The 25337-nt window shown below is 42.4% G+C and overlaps 1 protein-coding gene across 1 annotated transcript in view; it reads right to left on the bottom strand.

Annotated features, from left to right (window-relative positions):
• UTP20 (UTP20 small subunit processome component) overlaps positions 1 to 25337 on the bottom strand; it is a 64647-nt gene that overhangs the window by 23713 nt on the left and 15597 nt on the right. The window contains exons 15-37 of the mRNA XM_075152082.1: positions 24619 to 24724; positions 23255 to 23405; positions 22765 to 22827; positions 22275 to 22433; positions 21421 to 21497; positions 20459 to 20538; positions 19523 to 19766; positions 18464 to 18670; positions 16540 to 16630; positions 14851 to 14936; positions 14161 to 14286; positions 13411 to 13577; positions 12555 to 12763; positions 9381 to 9524; positions 6861 to 6940; positions 5713 to 5939; positions 4587 to 4731; positions 4085 to 4172; positions 2569 to 2712; positions 1882 to 1932; positions 1638 to 1790; positions 936 to 1091; positions 395 to 535 (exon numbers count right to left, since the gene is read on the bottom strand). Of these exons, the coding sequence (XP_075008183.1) occupies positions 395 to 535; positions 936 to 1091; positions 1638 to 1790; positions 1882 to 1932; positions 2569 to 2712; positions 4085 to 4172; positions 4587 to 4731; positions 5713 to 5939; positions 6861 to 6940; positions 9381 to 9524; positions 12555 to 12763; positions 13411 to 13577; positions 14161 to 14286; positions 14851 to 14936; positions 16540 to 16630; positions 18464 to 18670; positions 19523 to 19766; positions 20459 to 20538; positions 21421 to 21497; positions 22275 to 22433; positions 22765 to 22827; positions 23255 to 23405; positions 24619 to 24724 (3095 nt within the window). The remainder of the gene's footprint in view (positions 1 to 394; positions 536 to 935; positions 1092 to 1637; positions 1791 to 1881; positions 1933 to 2568; positions 2713 to 4084; positions 4173 to 4586; positions 4732 to 5712; positions 5940 to 6860; positions 6941 to 9380; positions 9525 to 12554; positions 12764 to 13410; positions 13578 to 14160; positions 14287 to 14850; positions 14937 to 16539; positions 16631 to 18463; positions 18671 to 19522; positions 19767 to 20458; positions 20539 to 21420; positions 21498 to 22274; positions 22434 to 22764; positions 22828 to 23254; positions 23406 to 24618; positions 24725 to 25337) is intronic.

The following is a 25337-nucleotide window of genomic DNA, read 5'->3' as shown; positions in this document are numbered from 1 at the left end:
CAGGACGCTGTTGCTGACTGTGGGCTGGGTCACACGCAGGCTGTAATGTGGAGTGGCCTGCTCAAGATCATGAACAATCATTTAAAATGAAAGCAATTCTTTTAGCTAAATTAGGAAGAGGTAAAAAAAAAGTGCTGCTAAAACATAGAACCAAGAAATTTCTAGACAGAAATATGACTTCGATTTGCAATCACCCATGTGACAATGCCCCCATTCCTTTTTCTTTCTTTCTTTTTTTTTTTTTAAAAAAAAAACCAAAACAATACCTAATGACACAGGTTCAATTTCTCTGTAAAGACAGCGCATAGATGCTTTGGAAAACATTACCACACAGGAAAATGCTTTTATTTTGGCAGGGGGAGAGAGGCACTAAGGAATGCCTGCTGCCTTTTACCTGCATGTGTTTCATGTTCTCAAAGAAGTCCATGTCGGGATCATGGCGGTTGGTCAACTGGACCAAATCCCGGAATTCGGGATTTGCTGGGAACGTTTGAATGAGGCAGGAAAGCAATGATGTGTAGTCCTGCTGGATGCTCTGCAAACAGCAAGCAGTGAGCGTTAAGTACCCCTCGGAGAGGTGCTACATACTCCTCAGAACGGCAGTGCTGTCATTTACAACTGTTTCAGGCCAACAAGTCCTATTCTTTGGTAACAGCAAATACACCTGTATTTTGGACTGCACATAAATTAAAGTCTCCCCTCCAAAGAATGAGCTACAACTAAGAAAAGCTGAACAATGGCAAAGAAACACAAGACAGCTGAGTTCTATAACTTTTCAGATTTTTGTAAGATTTCAAACGAAGGGTAAGTTTACAGTGGGTACCTGCACTGTCACTGCCCAGCAAGGGACTCAGAGAACTCATCCATAAAACATCTCATATACCCTGGTGTCCTGAAGACAGCTGGAGATGTGTAATCAGATAGCACTGCCTTACCTCAGTCTTACTCTTCAGCCCCCTTCTCACAGACTCCAGGAGAGTGTGCTGGATTAGCTCCTTGTAGTCATCTTCTGTGTGGTTGACTTCTGCCAGTCGGTGGATAAAACTGGTCAAGCAAAGGCTTGCGTTGTCACTAAGAGCCATATCCCCTAGCTGAGTGGATGAAGAAATTGTACCACATGAGTCTGGATATGACATCTTTTTCTCCCCAAAAGACTGGACTGAACAGTACCACTGGACACAACATAACAAGGCCTATAGAGACCCAGTAAGTCTTGAGACCCTTCCTGTAGAAGTTCTAGTCCTGAATTAATGCCCACCCTTCCAATCAGGAAAAATTCTTTTAGATTTATGAGCAGGCCCATACAACCAGAACATGCTGCAACAAAAAGAAACGCAGCGTTTCAGGACTGTAATATGCCTTTTATACAGTACAAATTGACCGAACAGTTCCAGGGCTCACTGATAGAAAGGTGCACCACACCTGGGTGAGCCTTCTTGCTGCACTGTATTTGCCCTTCTGGACACACAGATGAAAAGGCAAGCGGACAAAATTTAAAAACAGGTGTTTGTAAGAAGACTCAAATATGCCCTCTGAATGTTTCGCAGTGTCAAAAAACAGCCAACGGAAATAATTTGGAAGTTAGATTCATCACGGACACATGGTGCACAAAGGAAGAGAAGGAACATTCAGCCAACCTGGATGGTATAGAAGCAGTTGTGCATAACGGGGATGAGGAAGTCAATATCCACTGCTTGCATTTCCTTGATGTGGGCTGTGATTGACTGGAACGCTGACAGACGTACATCGAAGTCGATATCATCGAGGTGTCGTTGATCAAAGGCATTCAGCTAAGAGAGAGCAACAAGTCATTCATGAAAAAGGCCAGAAACATGACAATACAATGCTGGGGGGAAAAGTGAGCAAAGAAACTGTGCATACCTTAACAACATCAGTAATATACTTCAATTTATTGTCCAAATCAGATAAAGTCTAAAAGGAAACATAGAAGAAAATAGTTTAACTGTTATAGTTGTTAAAAATTTGGAGAACTCAAGACTTCACCACGTGAGACAAAAAATAAAGCAAGCAACAGCATCAATCTTTCTCCCGTTAGAAGCTTAATAAAAGCCATTCTCCCATAAATTGGAAGATGTGTGTTTTAAGTTCCTAAGTTTCTAAATATCTATATTGAGTGTTTCCCGGGTTTTCCTGCTGAAAAAAAAGGTTATGTAAGTCACTTCAAAGAAGTACAAAACAGCCTGACTGCTATAAATCTGTGAGAGAAAAATACAAATAAAAATCATCTTCAGGACACTGAAATCCATTCTTATTTCATAAAGATACAGGATTCGTTACAGATGAAGTATGCTTTATTTGGCTTCTCTTACACAGAAGAACCCTGGTGACACTCACATCAACCAGGCTGTAAGCCAAAACTTTTACAAATCTTCGTGCAGCTCATTAATTTCTATCATATACAATTCTGTTACTTTCACTTAACAGATGATATAGATTAAAAAGGTTTTTAAGCTCATGTACAATAAAGACAAATACTGCTATTTATTTTGTTCTTGATCCCTTAGAACAAGTAAAAAAAGCACAGAAAGACATGTAAAAATGCAATACCTGAAATACCAAACACAACTTATGTCGAGACAATTTGTTCTGGATGACAGAAAAAAGCTTTGCCAGTGGTTTGAGAAAGCCTGTAGGGTTTGAGCAATGCCTCAGCAAGTTCTGCACTGTCTCCAGAATGTCAATCTCTGTACCCTGAAAGAGACAAGATAACTGTCAGTAAGTACTGAAACCTCATGAGATTATTTCATTTCCTTGGGAAATATTTCAAGACACAGAGTGAACATAACCACTTTGCTATACTTTATTCATATCACAGATACTGAATGAGAACAAAGAATTAGGAGGACACACACAATACAATAATCAAATCTCTCAGAAGCACTTGCAACCTTTCAATCAGACACAAGCAGTGTTACAGAAGAGTGCCATCACGATGAAAACTTCTTTTTTCTGTCTTTCCTCAAATGATTCAAAGGTCAGGAGAACTAATAGAGGTTTAAAAAGTAGTCTTTCTTTAACCTGTGAAATGAACATTAACAGCACCATATACTTGTATGATCTCCCTGAATGGACATCATATATGGTCCACTAATAATTCACAGGTTTAAAAACCAAGAATCTTCTGTGAACAATTAAATGACCACTTGCAAAACAGAAGCTACAGGCTGCTGCCTAGCAGTTCTTTCTGCAAGCCTAAAATCTCTCATTGAGCAACTGCATGTCTTTTAAGAAAAACAAGACCCAAGCCTTGATCCAAGGATTCAGGCAATCAAGTGGAATAATCAATAGATTCATTCATTGTACATGGGACTATATTTCTGAAAACAAAGTTTGGCAGCGAAGGAAACCCAGACAAAATAGTCTACCAATATCCCCAGTTTACAAATAACAGTTTACAAAAGCATAAGCCATGGAGAGCTCTGCTTCCTTCAACTGCAGCCCATATGCTTTGCACGCCTGAAAAATTTAGGATTTTAGGGAAACTTCAGTTCTGAGATACACTTCTGTACCCACAGATGGATGCCTTAAGAGTGGAAGGAGAACAGAATGGAAGCAGGAGATACGGGAGCATGTTAATAGTACTGTATAATGTTTGCCTTTCATCCTGCAACAGACCAGTGTAGCATTGCCCATTACACAGAAAGTACTACATACTCAACCGTATGTACTCATATTGCTGTCCAGATGCTGTGGCTGTGGATTTGTGTAAAATCCACAGTGAGGAAGAGCATTTATTTCAAACGCTGCAAAGAATTTGGTGGATTGACTACAGTGGGAAAGGAAGTAAAGATTGCATAAACACTTCTGCAGACCTTCCCTATGAAAAGGGGGAACAGAGTCAGCGTGGGCACTGGCACCCCTGCAAAGCATCCAGTGACTTCTACACAACAACACGCAACAGCACAGCACGCTGAGCAGACTACAAACACATGAAGACTTGATTTCAGGCTAATCATGAGAAATGGCATGTAATCACTAAGATTTTTAATTGAATCTTAAACAAATCTACTTTATTAAAAGAAAAATATATGTTTAATAGGGGGGAAAGTTAATTTCTACCTACCTGTTCCATGTTACTCTGATAAAGGAAAGGGAGGAGAAGGCTCACAAGCACTGAATTCTGACTCTTTTCTTGTATAAATTTGCTGATCCTGCACAATGAGACAAGGTAATTTACTATTTTATATCAATCCAATCACCAGCATAGAGCAAAGAAGAACTCAGTCAGCACTACTGCCATATCACAGGGCTTTGTCAGCCCATCCATCTATATCCAGGCTAATAGAGCGTACCTACCAAAATCATGGTATCCACCCAAGTATTCAGTTCCACACAACTGCAGGCATTTCTGTACCTTTTCCTACCTTTCCAAGAGGCATTGGGTTTGAGTAGCAGCAATAGAAACAGCGAGAATCAATTTCTGAAAACTCTTCCCCTCAGTCACCAGCAACTTGCAAGGTCAATGAAACGTAATGTTTTTTAATTTGCAACCTATTATGAAAAGCCTCTTTCTTCCTCCCTTCTTCCAACTTTTTAACTGTTTTGAGCTCTAAAAAAACACTTACTTGGAAAGTATACTCAGCTCTTTGCTGACTTGAGCTCTATACTTCTTCTTTTTCACCTTCTCCACATTTAACATTGTTTTGCTGAAGTACTGAAGTATGGCAGGAACATGAGGCAGAACCAAGCGGCAACCTAGGCTGAGGGTCTCTGTAAGGGATACAACAGTTAGTAACACTCAACTCTGTGCTGCAAGCAACAGAAGGGAGATCCAACCCTACACAAACGAAGGGGAAAACACAGACAAAGGAGGTTTCATCAGTGGAAGCAAAAATCAACGGGAGCTATGAATGTGTAGGGCAGCTGGCTGCTCGGAACATGCACAAGCACTTGCTGAGACCAAGTCTAATGTGTCTGAGCTGGGACCAAAGAAAGCACACACAGAGAATAAAAGCTCTCCTCACAGATTTCAGTAACAGTCCTGGTAAGTGTGGGCTTATTAAAAGGTACCAAGGAAGTTCCTCAAAGGTAGTAACTGTCTCCTAAAATGGCTGGAGCATTTGTAGATGCAGTTTTCTTTATTCTACCACTGACCTCTTGGGCAAATCAAAGCTGCCATAACACAGGCACAGCAATAAGTGCTCTCCTTTTTGCTACCTTCGAGTGTTACAGGTGAAAGATGGCTCCACAGCATCAAACACAGCACACCACCCTTCCCGTCTATTACCACTCAAAGATAAAAGAAATCAATGGTGGGTCTTTCTTGTCAGGGAGCAGAGACTAAACATCAGTGATACATGACCATGAGCATATGGGGAGTGAGCTTTTATATAAAACTTGATGTTAGGCTCAGAGTCAAGTCAGCAATGCAGTTCTTGAAGTTATCCTATCACTCAAAGCTTCACAGACAAAATAGGTCAACAACACAAACATTTTCCCTCTTCACAAGGAATTTCTCCATGCTCAGGACTCTACACTCAAATGTGGATCTCACCAGTCATAAGACAAGCAGAACGTTACAGTTCTTGAGCATGCCAAGGCAAATTTGTACATTGACTTTTCCATCTCCACTGGGAGGTCTCCTTCCCCGGTATTCTCAGCCGGTGCAAAGACAACCTCAACATAATCTCAATTATAACACCTCCATCCAAAGCACCAAATGGGCTTCTTGTGACTCTTATGCAGGCATACCTTCTGTTACATCTCCAGCGACCATGACAACACAGTCAGTCACGCTCAAACTGGAAACCTGCTCCGTGGGTTCAAAATCTGGGCTGTTGAGAAGGCTATCAGCTATGTCCATCACAAGACTGGATGTGGCCTCAGAAAGATTCTTGGCTGACAGGACAGCAAACACATTTGACAGTATATCACATTCTGGGTGATCTGGCTGCTGCTTGGCCAGCAAGGGGAAATACCTGAGAGAAAAATTATAAAAAAGGTAGGCTGAAAGGTTAAGTTTAGAACCTCATAATTCTTTTGTGCAAAAAGTCACACAAAAAGGTAATGACTGTCTTCTACTTCAAACAGGGAAAAAGCGCAAAAAAATCACAGAATGACAGTGTCATGAAAAACAGAATGAATGGAGGTTGAGAGGTCATCAAGTCCCTATTCTTGCTTCAAGATAGCACCATCTAAACCTAACTGTTTCTCCACAGATGTTTGTCCAAGTCTCCTGTTAGTCTGCTCCTAACCTAATGATACAATACCATTTTTTACAGAACTTTGTATGTAAGTTCTTCATGCTTACAAATGACATGTCTTAAAACAGATACTGGATACTTTAGCAAAGGAAAAGCAATGAGTCTGTGGAAGAGGTAAAAATCACTCAAGACAGCTGAGTTGGAATTTCTCACAGTGTCTGCATCAAAAAAAGCTCTCTTACAATTTCCAGTGTCGGAATTTCAGTCACAGATTCTGTGCGGAACCTGCCCACATTCTTTCATAAAATAGAAAGAAATAGTGAATCAAAAACATGAATGAAATGATGTATTGTAAAACTGACTCCCCACCTCCCAAGACTAAGAAGTCATTGGTCAAGACAGAGACATATTGACTAAGAAGTCAGCCCTCCTCCTCACCCCTCAGCTGGGTTTGGGCTACGTATCTGCTTGGTTGTTCATACATGGGAAAAGCAGTCCAATAAAAAGAGAGTAATTGCATAAATTAGAAAGCTTCACAACTGCATCCGGACTGCTATCAAAAGAGTAACAGTCTAATGGAAAAAGAAAATATGGGGTTTGACACAATTATTCATAACTTGTTAGTGTGCTCTTTTTTGCTTGAATTTTGTGTACTCAGGAGAAGTACTTATGCTTCTTTGTGAGGAGAACACCTACCTGGGATTCTTACTCCAGGTGTGAATGAGTTTGAGCAGAAATGTTGGAGAATACTGACTCTCTGAAGCCAATCTGCAGACCTAAAGGAGATAAAAATCAGATACCAATGCAACACGAGTAGGTAAATCCACTTAAAAACCTTATCTCTAACAAAGACCTCGCTACAATCTATAGTTTACCTTTTTTTAGAAAGTAATTTCACCATCATTGTTTCAGCTCACTCAATATTTGCAGAATCACTCTTAGATTATCTTATCCTATTTATACACTATTCCAGCTACCATTTTTGCCCTCTCCTTGAAACTGGTTCCCCATGGCGCCTCACATTTGCCGCAGAGACGTAGCAACCTCTCCCAGACATACCTTCGAGATCTCAAGCGCGACACCCAAGACTCACTCCTCCCACACTTCCTATGCCCTGGCCACAGCACCTGCCATGCCAGCATCTGCTCTATGTCCCCCATGGCCTCACTGCTATAAAAGCACCCTCTCTGCTCAGGGAGAGGCTCAAGCACTGCACCGTACCCTGGGAATGGGATCTCCTAACAGGATTCTATGTCCAAAACAGCCCCATCTAAGAGTTGCTCAGCCTAAGCCCCACACAGTAGCTGCTGCTCCTTTACATGACTGGACACAGGCAAGAAACCCAGTGCACAGGTCTGGCTCCCTCCTCTCTGCCACTCTGCAACCCAACAGGCTGCACGCAAGTCACACAGCTGGGTTTCCACCCTGACCACAGCTGGACTGTCAGCAGGGCACGTTAGTGAACACACAGGCAGCGCAGGCCCCAGTGCATTCAGGGGCAATAGCCAGGATAGTGCATGTGGGGTTTGGACTAGCTCAGTCTGGGCTCAAGACCTGAGCATAACAGGAAAGAAGGCAGGTCTAACTGTCATAGCCAGGGTCTTAGAAAGCTTCTTCTCCTGCCCTCAAAGGCTGCTAATGTTATTGCTCTGCATAAAACAGAGCTTTTCTGAATGATGTACAATGAAGAGTAAACCGTTAATCCAATCCTGCATGAATGCTGCTGTGCAGGCTAATGATACTAAGCCTCTGCAGCAAACTCCTGGGGTATGAAGAGCAGCAAACTCCAGCTCCAAGTACAAAAGGCTTAAAACAATTTGACCTCTCCACAAGTTTTTATACACCTCAGTTCCACAGCCTTAAAAAAGAAAAGCACACAAGTCAACGATTCTTCTGCCAAAACCAAATCTTCATGGAGTTCACCGGTAGAGACTCCCTCTAGAGGGAGCTTCTGGATCGTACTACCATCCAAGCTCCAAAACCAGCTCTGTCTTCCTGACATCTGTAAGGACAACAGGAATTCTAACTATTTAACAACAATTTTACATCTTCTTCAGATTTACTCAGCGTTTCCAAATACAATGCTCCCCGAAAGCATTAAGTGCTTTGCTGACTTAAAGCCCGAACGACATGCTTGAACTGCTCTGGGACTGCAGTAAAAGTTCACTGCTTTGCCTGTGCAGCACCCTGGTCTTGGAATGACTGCATGGACAAACCAAGAACATACAACTCCCTGTTGCTCAGCCCAGTGAAATACAGAGCTATATGCACTCCCTGAAAGTATTTTATCTACTGTTTGTCCACATACACATATTACACGTCCCATATTGTCACTAGTAGAGCAGAGAAACAGGGTAGGAGTAAACAAACACAATGTCTACAGAAGCAGATTTGGGGTTTCATAGACCACAGTAGTTACTCCTGGCGCTCTTTGACAGGCTTTTCTGCTGCAAGGAAGTTGGACATTTGGATACCTCAACAGCCCCCATGGAAGAGCTCTGTTGGAGTCAGCCCATCTTGCTCAGTTACCCTTTGGGTGGAGGTGACTGCCTTTAGAGCAGAGACAACCCATCAGCTGGTACAGGCATTCCCTGATAACCTCAGAGCCCAGTGCACTGACACAGCCAGCACAAATTCATTGTAAATACCGTGTGTTCTCTCTTCCTCTCACAGTGGTGCGTTTTCCCAACTCAGAGGTGATCTGAATTTCTCTGATGAAGACCACAACGCTGTGCTTTGTCGCCGTGCTCACACGGGACTCCCAGCAGGCAGGCACAAGAACACACAGGCCACTGACAGACCCTGCTGGGCCCTTCCTTTCCTGCAGCAGCATTTGTTTCTGCAGTCCCCTACCACAGGTCTAATAACTGTCACAGAAAAGTAGCAAAGTGCATCTAGAAATGACTAGTATTGTTTTGCTTCCCTGAAGCATCCAGGGAAGAAGTCTGCTTCTGTGGTTAAAGAACAAAGAAATGGCATCCATTTTATTCAGATGAATTAATTTGTACTTTAGCCTGCGACTGGACTATTCCAGGACTAATCAGACATGAGCCAGGAAACTGGCCTTGCACAGACACATCAGAATGCCAGAATCTGTCTGAGGCTGCATCCAATCTTGTGACAGACATAGCTGACACGATGGACTCCAGTGCAGCTGGAGTTCTCTGCATGGTACATGTTACACACAAGCTGTTTGGAAGAACAAGAAATACTTACCTGAGGCCATACCACTGCATGGAAAACTGCATCAATCTCTTCCACACTAAAGCTGTAGGTCTCATAATCAGAAAAAAACTCTGCCACAAGCTTGAGTCCAAGACGCCTCAAATTCTTCAGTGGATTAATCAACCTAGGTTGGATCTGTAAAAACAAAACAAAAAAACCCCAGTAAGACCTTTGCAGAACAACTACCAACTACTTGCTCTGAAATTAAATACAGCAATTCATTGACCACAGATACAACCTTTGCTGGAGCTATCACAATGTTCTATTTTCTCCTGTAACTTGTTCACAGTAGCAATCTACCTGTCACAGCTGACCTAAATTTTATTAAGGGGTGCCTGTTCCTGCACTTAGTCGGTTACACAGGACTCCTTCAGCTCATGAAAATCCATGCTGACAGGTTTGAAGAAACATCTGCCCTTTTTGGGCAAAATGCAGAAAGCTACAACATAGATACATTTCCAGCCCTGACACTTTAGTAATTCTGTTTTACACAGGAAGGGACCCAAATCAGCCCTCGAAAGCAAAGTTGTACTTTGCACACTGAGATCTACTGGGAAGAAAAGAAATCAACAGTCAAGGAGAAGGGGGAGGAATAGAGAAGGAAATAACGTGAATCACCTCCTGCAACGATGCGGGAGGGAGTACAGCATTTGGTTAGAGGAGGATGCTTCCTGTACCCGTTTAGTGCTTACGTTCCATAGCCTTTCTTGGGGAAAACATTTCAGCAAGGAAATAGGCCACACAGCTGATCATGAAGTTATTCATGCACTGCTGCATTGTGAATCTTCTCCCAGAGAAGAGTCTTGACTTGAGTAACCTAAGTTATTTCCATACTGTGCAATGCAGCTCACAGCAAAACACATGAGGTAGCTTCACAGTGCAGAGGTACTGAACTCCAGTCTCAGAAACAACAGAGCAAATAGAGGCCACTGTCCAAGGCTGGAGCTATGTCTTGAGTTCCTCAGGGTCTCCAGTACATATCATGATCCACCACACAGAATAAACACTTGTATCTCTTATTTTGCAAAGCAGCTTTGGCGTCAAAGCCTCACTGAAAGACATCACAATTTTTTAATTTGATGTACCTATGGACTTCTGAAGACACCTCCCCCTACCATGCAATACACCGCTATACTCCCTTTGCACCCAAAATCACAGGTAAAAAAACAAAGAGGAGATGGTAGAAAAGGAACCAAACATGCTGTTGCCCAGGACCTCCCAAGCTGTGCTGAATGTGTAGTAATGGTGTGCAATCAGCTTCCAGGCAGCAAATGAGCTGCCTGAAGGGCCAAAAAAAGCATTAACCAGGCTGCGATTGCTAATGGTGACCCCCAAGCAAAATAATTTTGGGTCTCCCACTGTTCAATTGCCGTAAGAGCAATCCTCTGAAATCAAGTCTTTGAGAGGACAAAGAAACTCAATACTGAACACAAACAGTAGTAAACAGTAAATGAATAATTTGGCTTAAAATGGTCAAAGTTGATGTTTAACTCTCCAAGCAGTATCAGCTTGCAATAAATTATTCTCAAACTCCAAGAATGTCTTCTAATCATTAGCCAAGATAAACAGATTTCTCACACTCTTCCCTGCACTTTTAACATCTCATGGGCTAATGAAGTGCTAAATTAAGTTCAGACAAATGAGACCGTCACTCCGCACGTTACACAACGATGACAGGATTACTGTAGTAACCCTCGCAAAATGTGACTATCCCAGCAATGAATGAAGCAGCTTTTAAAACTCCTTTCCCAGTTTAAAACATGTAGGCACATGCAATCCATTGCTCAAGTCAGACTGTGGGATGCTGCTGTCCTAAAATTTGCTCATCCTCTTCGTAAATAAAGACAGTCACAAGGTTCTGTGCAGCCTGCAGGCAACTATGGGACCTTGGATGCCGCCTAAATGCAAGGGCTTGCCTTGTTTGATAGATTGTTTTCAAGACAAGTTCTAACCTCGAATGCTCACAGATGGGTCTTGGCAAGAACACACCCACATAGTGACAAAACATTCATTACCTAACACCACTTGCTCAGTCTATCATCACATAATTCCTTTCAACACACCACTTGCTCAGTCTATCATCTCATAATTCCTTTCAACACCGCAGCGATGATGATGACTGTGCAGTTTGCTTGTTTCTCACCTAATATATGATCATGCTCTGTGCTGGACCAGATTCGAGCTTTCCTTTTCCTATTTGGATTGAAGCCTGGCAAACGCACTAGTTTCAAAAAGACAGAAAAGCTTGGCTCAATGTCATAGCTTCCAAACAGCTGGCAACAGATCCCCTGAGCTATCTGGGCTAGAGCTCAGGGATCTCTGTGCGGCTCTCCTGGGCACAGGGTAGCAGTAAGCCAACATGTCCCATCTTTAGATGCAGCCAATCTTTAACAGAATGTTTTTCTCACCTGACCCTTTCTGCATGTACAGCCACTGCACAGCAAGGAAAAAAACATTCGCAGTGCTCTGCAGATACCTGGCTGAGACCCAAATTGTGACACTGGATTAGCATGACTACTCCTGATACAGAGCTGAACGTGCTTCCAAGGTGCTGAAAGCATGGCTGGTAGCCATGTTCTTCCTGAGTCCCATGGCAGGAGACAATCACTGTAGATAATCACTGAGATCCTCCACAATGCTGAGCTCCCCCAGGGTCTAGCACTGCTACAAAACATCTCAAAGACAAGTTTTGCTCTGAAGTCCTCAGGCAAGGAACTTTAAATCTTCTCCTCCCCCTGCTCAAATGTTTTATTCTTGCAGCCAAGAAACTACACCTTTAAGGCCAATTTCAACTTCCAGCCATAAGATCTTGTTACATCCTTGCAACAAATCGTTTAGCTTTCCGTCATGCCCATCTGTCCACAGAGAAGGCAGGTAGCAACACACAGAGATCACCTCCAACTCTCTCTTCAGTAACTCAAACAAAAATGCAGTCCAAAGCAGCTTTCTAAATACATTAACTCTGCTTGCACTGCCTAAGCCCTGTAGCACTTTCAGAAAAATACCATTGGCCTCTATTTTGACAGACATCTAATTGCTAAGCTTCATTCCATGCTGGCATTAAACTTATCTTTATCTGAACCAGTAAAGTTGTGTGTACATATGCAAGCTGAGGGGAGGAGGAGGGAAAGGAATTTAATTTACATGTATGTTTGTATATTGTACCTTCTCTCTTTGCTGGAGGATGCAGGATACCACAGCTGTCATGCAGAGCAGAATCTGTAGAATTTCAGGCAGGTACTGATGGATCAAATGTCCCATGTTTTTCAACACAACTTCAAGACCGTTGAAGAGGCTATGCTGACGCCCAAGAGGCAGGACTTTAGCTAAATCCAGCTCTGACATACTTTGAAGCACTGCAGTCTGGCAAGACCCTGCGATAGGCAAAGAGACAGCAACTTACCTAGAGAAGCACCAGGAAGTATTTATAAGACGTGTAGACGTGGTGCTTAGGGACATGGTTTAGTGGGCATGGTGGCGTTGGGTTGATGGTTGGACTCGATGATCTTAGAGGTCTTTTCCAACCTTAATGATTCTAAGATACACACTACCGAAAATAATTTTCAATGAAAAATAGTATAATCTGGCCCCAAATTACAGTTCCTCACATTCAGCTTTTTAAATAAGGACAGCTCCAGGTCTCCATCTCCTGTGACACTCAGATGCCTCCCACTGCTACAGTATCAGAGCACATTACAACCTGTTTATTGCCATCACACTCAGGCTAGCCTACGATGACAGTGATTGCTCATTCCTGGCCTGCTACAGCTTAAGTGCACAGCTGTGGCAAGTCATTCAGTTCTTCTGACCTTGGACCTGTAAAACTGAGCAATCGTGCTTCGTAAGGAAAAGCTCAGGGGAATCCCAGTCCTTATATCAAAAGTTTACTTTCATCCTTTCATCCTTCCAAGGCACTATTAGAGACAAACTGAAGCACATAACAGTACTAAGTGTATTTATCCTCCCACATCCCTACAGGCCGGGAAGTACCATACCCCCAGGTTCTACTGCCTGTACCTACCATTACTGAATTGCTTCACGGCTTCAAAGAGCAGATCCAAGAACATCCGTATCTCTTCTGGCAACGAGCCGGCAAGAAATCGCAGAACGATCGACATGCGAGTGCCCGCTGAAGACTTGCCCTGTGTTTTGCTCCCTGTTTTGTTTCTCATTCTGCCATAGAGAATTCTTCAAGAGCCAAAAAGAGGTTGCATTAGCTTTCAGCAAGCCATCTGTTTCCCAGCCTCTTATTCTGCAGGAGAAACTCCATTTAAAAATACTCTCTAGTGAGAACAAGCTGACCGGAAATGTCCCCGTCAGGATCTCCACTGAATTACTACACATTGCCCAAAAACATCCCAATGAAAGATCAGCTTCTGCTGACGGAAGCTTTGCTGGAGACTTCAGGTATAAAACTAGAATACCTCCAGGCTAGCTTGAGAGCAGCTACTGCTGAAGAAGCAACCTGCACAATAACTTGCGTCACTGTATCTTAATAAAAGTAAGTGGCAATACTCAGTGAACTGAAATGTTCTCACAGTTCTCTGTAAGCCTTAGAAGAAACAGTATTTACCAAAATGCTGTTTTTAAAGAAAACACCATTTGCATAACACATTACATAAATGTGTTAATAAGGAAACCATACAGAACATCACAACCTAAGTCATCAGACTATACCATTAACCATAGGTTTATCTCAACTGTTTAAAATGAGAGGAGCAGCATTACATCTCTGCTCATGGTACTTTTAAACGCGCACTTCATGACACACCTCATAAGAACAGGTATGAGATCTGGTCGATGCTCCATTTTTACTACTGCAGTTTCTTCAGAAATACTAAAATGGACTATTTCTTCTTTAAAACTCTTGTCCTCCAGTAGCCTTTGCAAGTTCTCCCTGAGAGTAATAAACATTATTTGAGGGCAGGTAGGGGTTATAAAAATAAACAGACACACACACACATATGCATCTATATCTAATTACCTACCTATCTAATCTATGCTGTATATAAAATATTAAAGCACTATGTTCCCACTCTTCTATCAAAAGATATTTTACAAGCCAGCAAGTTCAAGCTAATTATGTAGGAAAGTACCTCCTGGACCCATTCTGAAGAGATTATTCAACCACAAACTACATTTTTATGCTGTCACTTTCTCTGCATGGTTATAAAACATCAGTACAAAAGACCTCTTTGAAAATGATGCACCCACTAAGCACACACTATTCTGGGACACAACGTTGCCATTTTCCTGTAAACAAAAAAGAGACACTGACCAACCTCAAGACCTTATTTCCTGTTTTAGTTAGGAAATATACAGCTGGCTAAAATTAAAATTTATACATATGTCTTCAACAAATACAGGAAAGGCTCTCTCTTTGAGGCAACCGACCCCAAGCAGGATTCCGATATGACAGCAGGCTCATTCAGCAATGCTAAAATAATACAAAAGCTTTTACCTGTATGGCAGTAGATGAGGATGCTTGTATGTCATTATACAGTCAAGAGCTATTCTCTGTACATTCTGGTCTTGATGGGACAGTAACTGCAAATGATAAAAGAAAGAAAATGAGTGCCTATCTAGAAGACAGAAGTGCTTACTGAAAACAGAGAAACAACCCAAAGGCTCCAAGCTCAAGTAGGTTTTGGGCTAACTTATCAAAGCAGAAACAGAATGCATGTGTTGCCAGCATAAAGCCAAGATGCGAATACACAACTATCACTCATAAAAAGCAGACATGGTTGACGGTAGTTCATATATACTTCCCCCCCATAGGATAGTTATGAAATTTATTTTTTCATAATTGTCTTTTGGACCACTGTCAGCTTGCGTTTTCAACTTCCAAAACCAGTTACCAATTGTGTATCTGGGAAGACCGGATTAAAAAGCAGACTACCCAAACCATCCCAAGACACCTGTATTTCTTTCCTGTGACAAACATAAAATACTCAAAAGACTTGATAGGCAAAGTCTCACTGAGATTTGCCCTCTCTCAAAGATGACTCCTCATAACCTAGGCACCAAGAAATACAGATCATTTCTCCAAGCAGCACCCTTATCAGTTCTTCAGTCTCCTACCAAACAGCGCAGGCTAGAATCATCAAAGGCCACTTTGCCATGACGTCCCTATGCCAGACGGACACACCAGACATGACAATACATATGCTAAGACACAGAAATGGCAAACAGTAAGCGAAGAAGTAATCTCTCTTCTTGTGTTAGGCTGTTCTTCACACTGTTTTGACCTGTACACATCTGTTCAATATTTTCCTAAGAATACAGGCAAGCAAACACATGGACCAACTCTTTTCCTAAGTAAAACTCTGAGGTTGACTGAAACAGAGTGGATGTTCATTGAAGATTCTCAAATTTGGGGACTAATGAATGGACCCTCCAACTCCCACACCAGGTGCCAGGTGAAACCCAGGGAATTAACAGGTCCGTGCCATTTAATACAGTTCTACAGCCCACTGACCACAGCCTCAGAGAACGCAAATGGGAACAATTAGAGCAAACCCCAATGATCTGAACAGATCCACAAATCAGGAACCAACAAAACCCAATAAAATTAATAAAATACCCTTTTAAGGAGTGTAGGATAAAGACTTAGAATCCCTCTTCAGAGTCATATTTTTGACAATTCCTTCAGGGAAATCCCTCAAAAAGGAATGTTATCAAACTGAATATTCTTCAAGAAGAAATTCTATTTTCTTTTTTTGATGCAAAATGATCTGTTGTTCACACTGACCATACTCTTTGTAGACACAACACTGTAGGACAAGGATAAATCTCCTCGGGTCTTCCCCAAGCTTTGGATTCAATATACTCTTCCAGATCCTACTGTGCAAGTGGACAGACTCCCTCTACAGCCACTCCTCCACCTTCCCAAACACTACTACCTGTCTGTTGCCAGATCCATTTGCATGAGCCACTCCTGGCAAACTAAGCCAGGTATCTCAAACAGGTCTTTGCTAAAGGGGCTCATTTCAAGCGAAGCCTACTAGGAAGCCCTCCCAAGGACAGCTCCTTTTTCAGCTATCACGGCTGGGTTAGAAAATGACAGGTTTCTGCAGTCTCAGACATTGCATTCAAATAAGAATGAGTTCATTTATTAGCAGTAATTCTAAAAGCCAGCAAACAGCATCACCTGGGTATATAATGCATTCAACTTCTGCTCCAGATACAATGCACGAGGATTTGAGAATTTAGAGAAAACTTGTAAATGGGCTATTAGTTGCCTGTAAAACGAAAGAAAACAATTATTTTTTTAAAATGACCAGAAGAGACAATCCTGCATTATCATAAACAAATGGGGAACTTTTATTAAAATTGATTAACAAGAAAGAAAAAAAACCAACACCACAAGAAGATCCCAAGTCTACAGGCCTCCATTTCAGAGACACAGCAAGAGGTACCCTGTTCCCTCTCCTAGGCAGCTCCTTCCAGATGTCACTTCACTGCACAGAGAAGGCCATTTCCTCAGCAGCACTAGATGGGCTGAGCTTTTGAGGAGAAAGGAACACAAACAGTCAGGATGCAGCTTACTTCTCTCTGCCAGCCCAGCCTGGAACAACAAACAGGTGAATTTACCTCTTTATTTATTTACTTGCCCTTAACTGGTGCCTATTTTGCTCCTATCAACACGAAGGGCTGCATTTAGCCACAGACTGTGCTGGACTTGCGCCGGGCTGCCAGCACAGATGGGAGTCAGTTCCTCTAGAAGTGGCACATCTGCCCCACCTCCACTTTGTGGGAGCGGAGAGAGGTGACCAGGATAAGGAAGGTGTGAGATCTCCTCTACCATATGTGCTATGGGGCTGGCAGAGGCTGGCAGAGGCAGTCTCACTTTACACTGAACTCTCCAGACACTCAGCTGGGCCACCCTCCTCCACGGCTGGGCTCAGCCAAAGGACGAGTACGACGCCTTCCGGCAACCCCACGCCGAGCTTGGGGCAGGCGTGGGTCCTCCCACTGCCTCAGCCAGACCTCGTGGCCCGCAGGGTGCAGCCCCACGAGAGCTCTCCTGCCGCGGCACAGACCTGACTGCATGAACTGTCCAGGGCGAAGACAAAGGGAGCTCACTCCAGAACTCATTAACACGTCTCCAGTAAATCTTTTATGCCTTTGTTACTGCTACCAGGAACTAATGGTTCCACTTAAGTACAGGGACATTTTGAGATGGAAGTTGGAAAAAAAAAATAAAATCTTGGACTGTCACTGATTTTAATTGCTGCTAATTTACAGATACAAGCCAGAATCTGGGAACAAAATGAAACGCCTATAAGACAACTGGGATTAAATGACAATTCAGATTATATATCAAATACTCATCATGTTCCGACACGTAAGGTGACATTTTGAAGTTCTCTGTCATTACAAAAGCCATCCTTTGCAGAAAAAGTAGCAAAATACAAATCCTTGTGATGTATTTGTAATGGACGTTTGACAAAGGTCATCAGGGTAAAAAGACTCTGATTAGAGAAACTGTGGAGAATTCATACAAAAAGTCACTTTCTCCATGTATTCAGCACTGCAAACAATGACATTACAACAGCATGTAGCTTCAGTCTAAAACACCACCAAATAAAAATTTTTGTCCCTAAGAAGACGACTGGGACCAAGATTTGTAACAGGTAGGTGATGGCAGAATCCCAGTATTAAAATAACTAAATGAATAGCCTCATTTTTCAAAGTGTTTCGCAATGCCTGTGGTTTTAAAAGACCAACAGATACACACAGAGAAGCCATGGGAATGCAGGGACAGTGGCCTCCAAATACTTCAGAATGGCTTCAGAATACCACATAATTTTTGCTTGAAGTAACACAAACCACAAACTGTCAGCAGGTAATGAGATAATGACAAAGCCTGGGCAGGTACTTTGGATGTTAATACTGGGCAGGCAGAGTTTCTGACTCTAAAGTGCTTATAATCCATTGAAAAATGGATTGAAAAGTCCAAGCAAAAGAAGAAAAATTAATATATATATAAAAACATAGCTTTTATCTCAACATGAGCTGCTGAATCTGCCTTTCCATGAAAGCACTAGCAAGGGAAAACTGAAAATACATACTTAGCAGCAGCTCTTCTTGTTTTCTTTTTTGGTAGTCCTACAGTAATTGGTTCCCCTTCTTCCTTTTCTTCTTCCTCCTCCTCCTCCTCCATAGCAACATCATTCAACTCTTCACCCTGTATTTCTTTTGCTGCTACTGTACCACTAGTTTTCTTTCTAAGATCCTGAGATGGAGCCACTAATGAATCTGCTGGGTAGTACTCGTTTCTGTGTTTAAAAAAAAAAAGGAAGGAATTAAGAAGCATAGCACGTTTCAGGGCAAGAATGACTAAAAACTCCATTCTCATTATTAATGGCACTGTGTCTTGGGACACTATATGGCTAAAAATTCCCAAAGAAGCGTACTTCAGCAAGTATATGCTTCTTTGCTTACAAGTTGCAGAGATATAAGGCAGTGGGGTATGGGGGGTTGTGTTTGCTCAAGCGGGCAGATGAACAGTGAGTATGGCAGTGTGAGAATAATTGAGGAAACTAACCTACTACAATATGGTTCAACTTTTCCAGGAAGGCAAGCAAAACATAGGTTTTCTAATCATAGAAAAGGAATATCAGAAACCTTCGCCTGCCATGCGATCACATCTACCCCATGTGCATCATACCATCTGATATGTGCACACATGCAAGCACACCACTGCTCTCCCTCCAGGGGCAGGAAACTGAATCAGCCTCTAACAAAACCCGTATTTTCCCCATCTTGGGGGAAAATATTTTGGTCTTCTCTGATTCTAAATTAAAATGTATTTTCATTTTTAAAAAAAGGAACTTTATTTCCACTGAAATCACTCCCTAATGGAGTAATAAGGCTGTGACAGTGGCAAGTCAATAAAGGAGGGACTGAGTAGCAGAAACATACTGCAAGTTTCATTTCAGCCTGCTTCTTGTGTGATGTTTCTAACAGAATCCACATTTCAATCAAAATGTTATCTTAACTGGAAACAGACATCTCATCAGCCATGCATTCAGGAAATAAAAGTCTATCATGGGATAGCCATAGACTTAAAGCTCAGCAACACATTGAAAGCGATGTGTCCTCTCAACTGAAAAATAAATCTTACTTACCTAATAAATCTCAAAAGTAGCGGGGAAAGTTCCCTTGATCTAGGCTCCACTCTGTCTGGAAACTTATCCAGTGCTTTCCACAGTAGAAAACGGAAGTTTGTGTGGTCGAGCCGCTCACTGCAATCTGTTCTAGCCCTCAGCTGCTCCAGGAAGACAATCCCCACCCCTCCTTCTGGCATCTTCTCGCTTTCTGTTTCAGCAATGCTTTCCTCCTGTTCATCTAGTTCATTTTGCAGCTCCATTTCTACAGAACAGATGAAGAAAATCTCTTCAGGTTACTTCATAATTGCCAGCAGCAAGGTATCAGTCCCCCATTATGAAAGTAATACTTTTGGTGACACGGTACCTGTTTAGACAACTGTATTTAACACTGACCTGAAAGACCCGCATTGCTTAGAAAGTATTTTAGGATGCCTTGAAGCCCTGACACATCTCAATTAATCTCAGTTCTCCTGAATAAGAACAGAAGTCCACAAATGGCTGCGTGCTCATGGCTCTATGGTGAAATCATAGATTCCATACACCCATAGGTAAACCTCAAGAGCACGCTCAAGAAAGACACTGTTTGCAGGAATTCCACTGAATCTAGGAACAGAAAGATGGTCAACCCCATTATACAGGTTTCGTCATTGTTCCTGATCAGCCTGGGCAGAGCCAGCCTTAAGCAGGGACAAAACTGCTGCATGGCTTCTCACAACCTGCAACTCCCTCCTGTAACGAAGGGGCCTTTTCTATCTACTTCTTAGTGTTTAGGACAGAAGGAGACACAGTTTTCTCCCAAGCCTCTCCATTCCTGCCCTGGACATGACGCTGGTAGTCAAGAGCCCTGGTTCTGAACTCCCCCATCACAAGTAAATTTGAGGCACATAAAAACAGTCACGTCATTCACAATTAGCTGGGTTACTGTCATAACAACGTTTAGGAGCTGTGACTTACCAGCATAGGTGGCAGCCCTCTCCAAATGTTCATATAAGACCTTCCAGAACTGTTTATTCTCCATTTCCTTTGCATGAGAACTAACAAAGCATAAGACAGCATGAAATTAAAAGGGGAAAAAAAAAAAAAGCCATGCGTCACTCGGCAAGTTAAAAACTAACACAATCTTTGGCTTTGATCACTGCTTTAATGTGGGTGTCCGAAGACAGGACATCTGCACAATACAGCTACAGCACTTCCTTGCCTTTATTAATGGGTTCCAAATGTCAATTGTTATTAAACTAATCTGGTTGTATCTCATCACTTCAAATGAACTCAAATTGAGTAAAAATGTTCTCGAGCTTTCTACTGACTTCTGTACAGTAACATCATATAGAACCAAAGGAAGAATTAGCATGGACATATCTTTTGAAGAGCTGGTTTAATTTTTTTATTAATTCACTAGTTTGAAGGGGAAAATCCCATCCTTTTTAATCATACAACAGAGGGGAAAGAACAAGAAGATAAAGTCATGCTGAAAGCAGACACTGATTTCTGTATTTAGCTCAGCTGTCACCATGGTAAGTCTTCCCTACTCTTTAGTAGGATTTAGAGGTTTTCCAGTAAGGACAGAAAAGTCAGAGATGGGGAAACTAAGAAGGAATTCTTGCCCCTTTAAGCATTTGTGAAACACTAATCAAATCCTGCTACCTTTCACTCAAAACTCTGATGCTATTTGACTATGTATGTTACAAGTTCCCTTTAATAGTAAGAAAAATCAGAACTAAGTTAAAAAGTAAGAGTCTACACAGGTTGCGATTTATCTGAGAGATCAAATTCTTTTCAGAAGATTTCACATGAAGGTTCTCAAGCACAGATCTCTCCAAATCGGACATTTTTACCTCAGTTTTTGTTCACAGAACAATGGAAGGAATGTTCTCTGAGACAACCACAGACTGCAGCATCCAACCGCATATACTCACGTTATGAGTTCAATTACAGGATCCCAGAGGGGGCTGAAGTTAATATAAAGCACTCCCAGTAAATACCGAAGAGGCACCTAGAATGACATAAAATACCAACTTGTTGAGAGGTAAAAAACCATAGTTAAAGACGAACCAATCTCCTCTAACCTTTCTTCCTCTCAAAGAGGAAACTTTGATCAACGAAGTTCTCAGAAGTACTACAAGTAATGAAGCAAGGCGCATCATCATTCCTTGTCTCATAGCTGCATGAGGAAATCTAGACCCCATTTATTGTAAGCTGCACTGAGATCTAGTCACCATACCTACATACCATGAATGTGCAAAAACCAATTCAGCACAGCAGATGATCTGGATTGCCTGCCTCCCTCTCCAACTTCAGGGCTGCCATAGCAGCATTAGGGACCTCAGAAAGAGGAAAGTTTGCCCTTCATTGCGCTAGGCTTAGAAACATGTCCTCTGGACTGGCTCCTTGCTGACCTACATGCAATAGGACTGACCTACAACCCTTCCTCACAGAGGCTTACAAGTCAAGGTAAAAAAAATTACACAGGTACAGCCACAAAAATAGCCCAGCCACCAAATTCATGCTCATTTAACTAGTAAAATTGTGACCCTTCCAACATCTAGAAAGCGAGGTCCCCTTTAGTGCAGCAGGAGTGGAGATTCAACAGTCCCAAGGAGAACGGGACCTGTAATCCCTACTAACAAGTAAGTTTTCTAAAACCTAATCTGAGAGACAATTAATTTTTTGATGAACTCTTATTAAAAACTCTCCAATCCATGTGATGGAATAAGAACATTCTCTCGGAATAAAGGAATGCGACAACTGCTTTTTGACAGGAACTACTTACCTCCTGCAACGATCCACTTGGTATTGCAGACTGCACTACATCACATCTTAGTTTCCTCAAATGGAGAAGTTTTTCTCTGTAATCATTTACTGTTGCTGGCACAAGTTCTGCTTGGAGCAATATGGCAAATATCGGCTGGAGCTCCCCTGTGCCATTACCCTGAACAAACAAGTGATATGCATTTTGTTAAGAGTATCCTTTTCTCATTGAAAGGCATTTCAACAAAACTACACAGAGTCCCAGCCATTTTGGATCACAGAACAAAGTCAAGGGATTTGCTCTGGTTTCCACCACTTAGGGATCAAAACTCACACATTTGAAAACATCAGGAGGCAGGGGGACAAAGAGATAAAACTGGAATGTGAAAGCACAAAAGCAGAGCACAGCCTCTGCCAGACACATGCTTTGTTTCTGCAAAGTGGAAAACAGTTCACACACAACATCAAACACGGATCGCTTTGAAACATTAAATGAAGAGTTTTAGCCCTACCTCAATCTGCGTAGGAGGTGGATTCTCAAAATGGTTTAGAATTCGAACAGTCAATAGCCGGACCTATTCAAAGTGGAAACATATGTCAGAAGCATGCAGGAGAATGCAGGCTACATACGCAGACATATACACACCTACACAGAGGTGAGTGTTTTGCACAGGAGGCTGATTTCACTAGGTTCCTCCTAGAGTTGAGAAACGGATGAGCTCCTGTAGTCAGCAGGCAATTCAGAATGAATACATTAGGCTCCTGCTCTGGTTCACCTCTAGGGAAGAGGCAAGCCTCTCAGGGCTAAAAGTTAACCTCTGTTAACTCACGCCCCATGGCAGCCTCTTGGAAACGAAGACACAGTCCTAAACAGATACTATGAAGTAGTAGCTTTACACAGTCTCAGGTTTTTTCTTTCAGCCTTTGTCATTTAACTCAGTTTACTTAAATTACATTATTAAAATACAAATTATCTTGTGTGTGCTCAAAAAAGCCAATTACCTTGGAAACACCAGTGGAAATATTAGGATGCAACTTCTCAAACAAGTCCATTAGATTCCCCGGGGAAAGGGGTTCCTGACAGCCACACAATGCCAACCTCGTGTAATAGAGATCAGCCAACAGCAAGGCAGAGGGGTCTGAAGGGAAAGTGCTAAAAAACCGAAATGTTTTATTAGCGTACAGAGAGCACTGCAACAATACAGATATTTGAAAATAAGGCAGTAGTGACAATAGCAATATTAAGAGAAAATTCCACATGACTTCAGACTCTGCTGGCACCAGCAGGCCTGTGAAGTTACACCTCACCAGCACTGTGGCTTGCAGTCTCAAAGCCCAATTACGTATGACAGTCCAAGAGGCATGAGAGTCCTCCTTTGTACTAATCAGGCCTGTCAAGGTGGGGTTAGCACGCTGGACCCCCCCGCCACAGCTGCCCAAAACAAATCTGCATAGGTCAGACAAGGGCTGCTGCTATTGCCCTTGTGTCCAGTCAGCGATCAACAGAAAAGAAATAATCTGGGCTTAGGTGAGACACCAGGAATCCTGCCTGCCCACAGGGAAACCTCCTCCTACTACCTAACATCCCTTGCACCAAGTGAGTTTCACACCCCCAGCCCAAAGCTGGCAGAAAAGCACTGGACTGAAGCTCGCTGCCAAGACTTCTTGCTTGATCTGGGCAAGCTGTTTCACCATGCCTCAGACATGGGCACCATGATTTCCTAACTGAACAGGATGTTTTGAAGCTCAAGCCACCGAAGACTTGGAGTTGCTCCAGCGCAACAGTGATGGGAGATGACAAGTTCAGCAGGATTTGCTGGAGAGAGATCAACAGTCACCCTCAATCCCTCCAGCCACTGAGTTAGGTGTGCTAATTATAAGTAGAAGAGAGTTACAATAAATAAAATGGAGCATACAAAACCTCCTCCCATCATGGAGCAAGCACACACATGGGTGTGTAAGGACATGGCGGAATCCCAACACCACCAACAGACTGCAGAAGTTCAGCTTTTTGACACAACTCAGAATGCACTGTTCCTGTCTCTTTTATCATTATAATGTAACACAGTTACTAAGCGTAATGCTTCTAGGCAAAACTAGAACCAACATATTTGAAACACTACCCTGCAGCTATCTAAGAAAGCTTCAGTTTGCAGAGAAAATGTCACTGAACAGGCACCACATCTACCTGGTTCTCTAAACAAACAGTGCCTACAACATTACTACCTTACACAACTGCAATACTGAAGCAACATGCCGGCCTAACAGAACAGGCAACGCACAAAGAGGCATTTAACAAGCCCCTACATAATGGCAAAGTCAACTCTTTGCCGTACCAAGGATCACAGAACAGGCAGTTTACTTACGTCACCAAGCTCTTGACACGCTCCACAGGTAACAAATGGAGTATTTCAGAAGACTCCGCCAAACTAAGAAGAGTACTTACAGCTTGGCAGGCCACAAACAGGCTTCCTGGAGCAAAGAGAGAACGAGAACAGCCTGTATATTTACTCAGCTCTCAATGACTTACGTTTGTATGGTTCTTGCTCACCATGACATGGCTGGAGTCACAGAAGTAGGGTAATATATGGATCTCAGAACTGGCATGTGTATTTTCTAACCATTATCATACCCATGAAGGAAATGCTCCTCTGGCTATCAAAGTAAGTGTCTACTCCAGCCAGCCAGCACTGAAAGCTGTGAGCAGCTCCCAGTTTGCATCTGTTTCCGTCACACCCACGTACACAGAGAGCAGAGATCTGGAGCTAAGCACTGTTGCAGGAGTCTCAGACAGCTCTATGCTACAAATGGCACTCAGAAATGAAGAAATACTGCTCCAACTGATGACTGCAAAATAGAAGCAAATAGAAGCAAAAGTATATACTGACGCTACCACACAGGAGCCTATAAACCTTGGCACTTCGACAATGCACTACTTTACGAGATCTTCAAAGCTGTCTCATGTATTTAAAGACTGAACACTTGTTAGTGAATGGAAGGTGGGTTTGCTGAATTTTGTTACAGCAATCGTGTCTCCTTCCTAAACCTCTCAGCCTCCTTTAGGGATGGAGGGTTTCCCAGAAGC

The sequence above is a fragment of the Calonectris borealis genome, chromosome 1 (assembly GCF_964195595.1).
Source record: "Calonectris borealis chromosome 1, bCalBor7.hap1.2, whole genome shotgun sequence".
NCBI lineage: Eukaryota > Metazoa > Chordata > Aves > Procellariiformes > Procellariidae > Calonectris > Calonectris borealis.
Note: the sequence above shows the minus strand (reverse complement) of the source record. Positions and strands in the feature narration are given on the sequence as shown.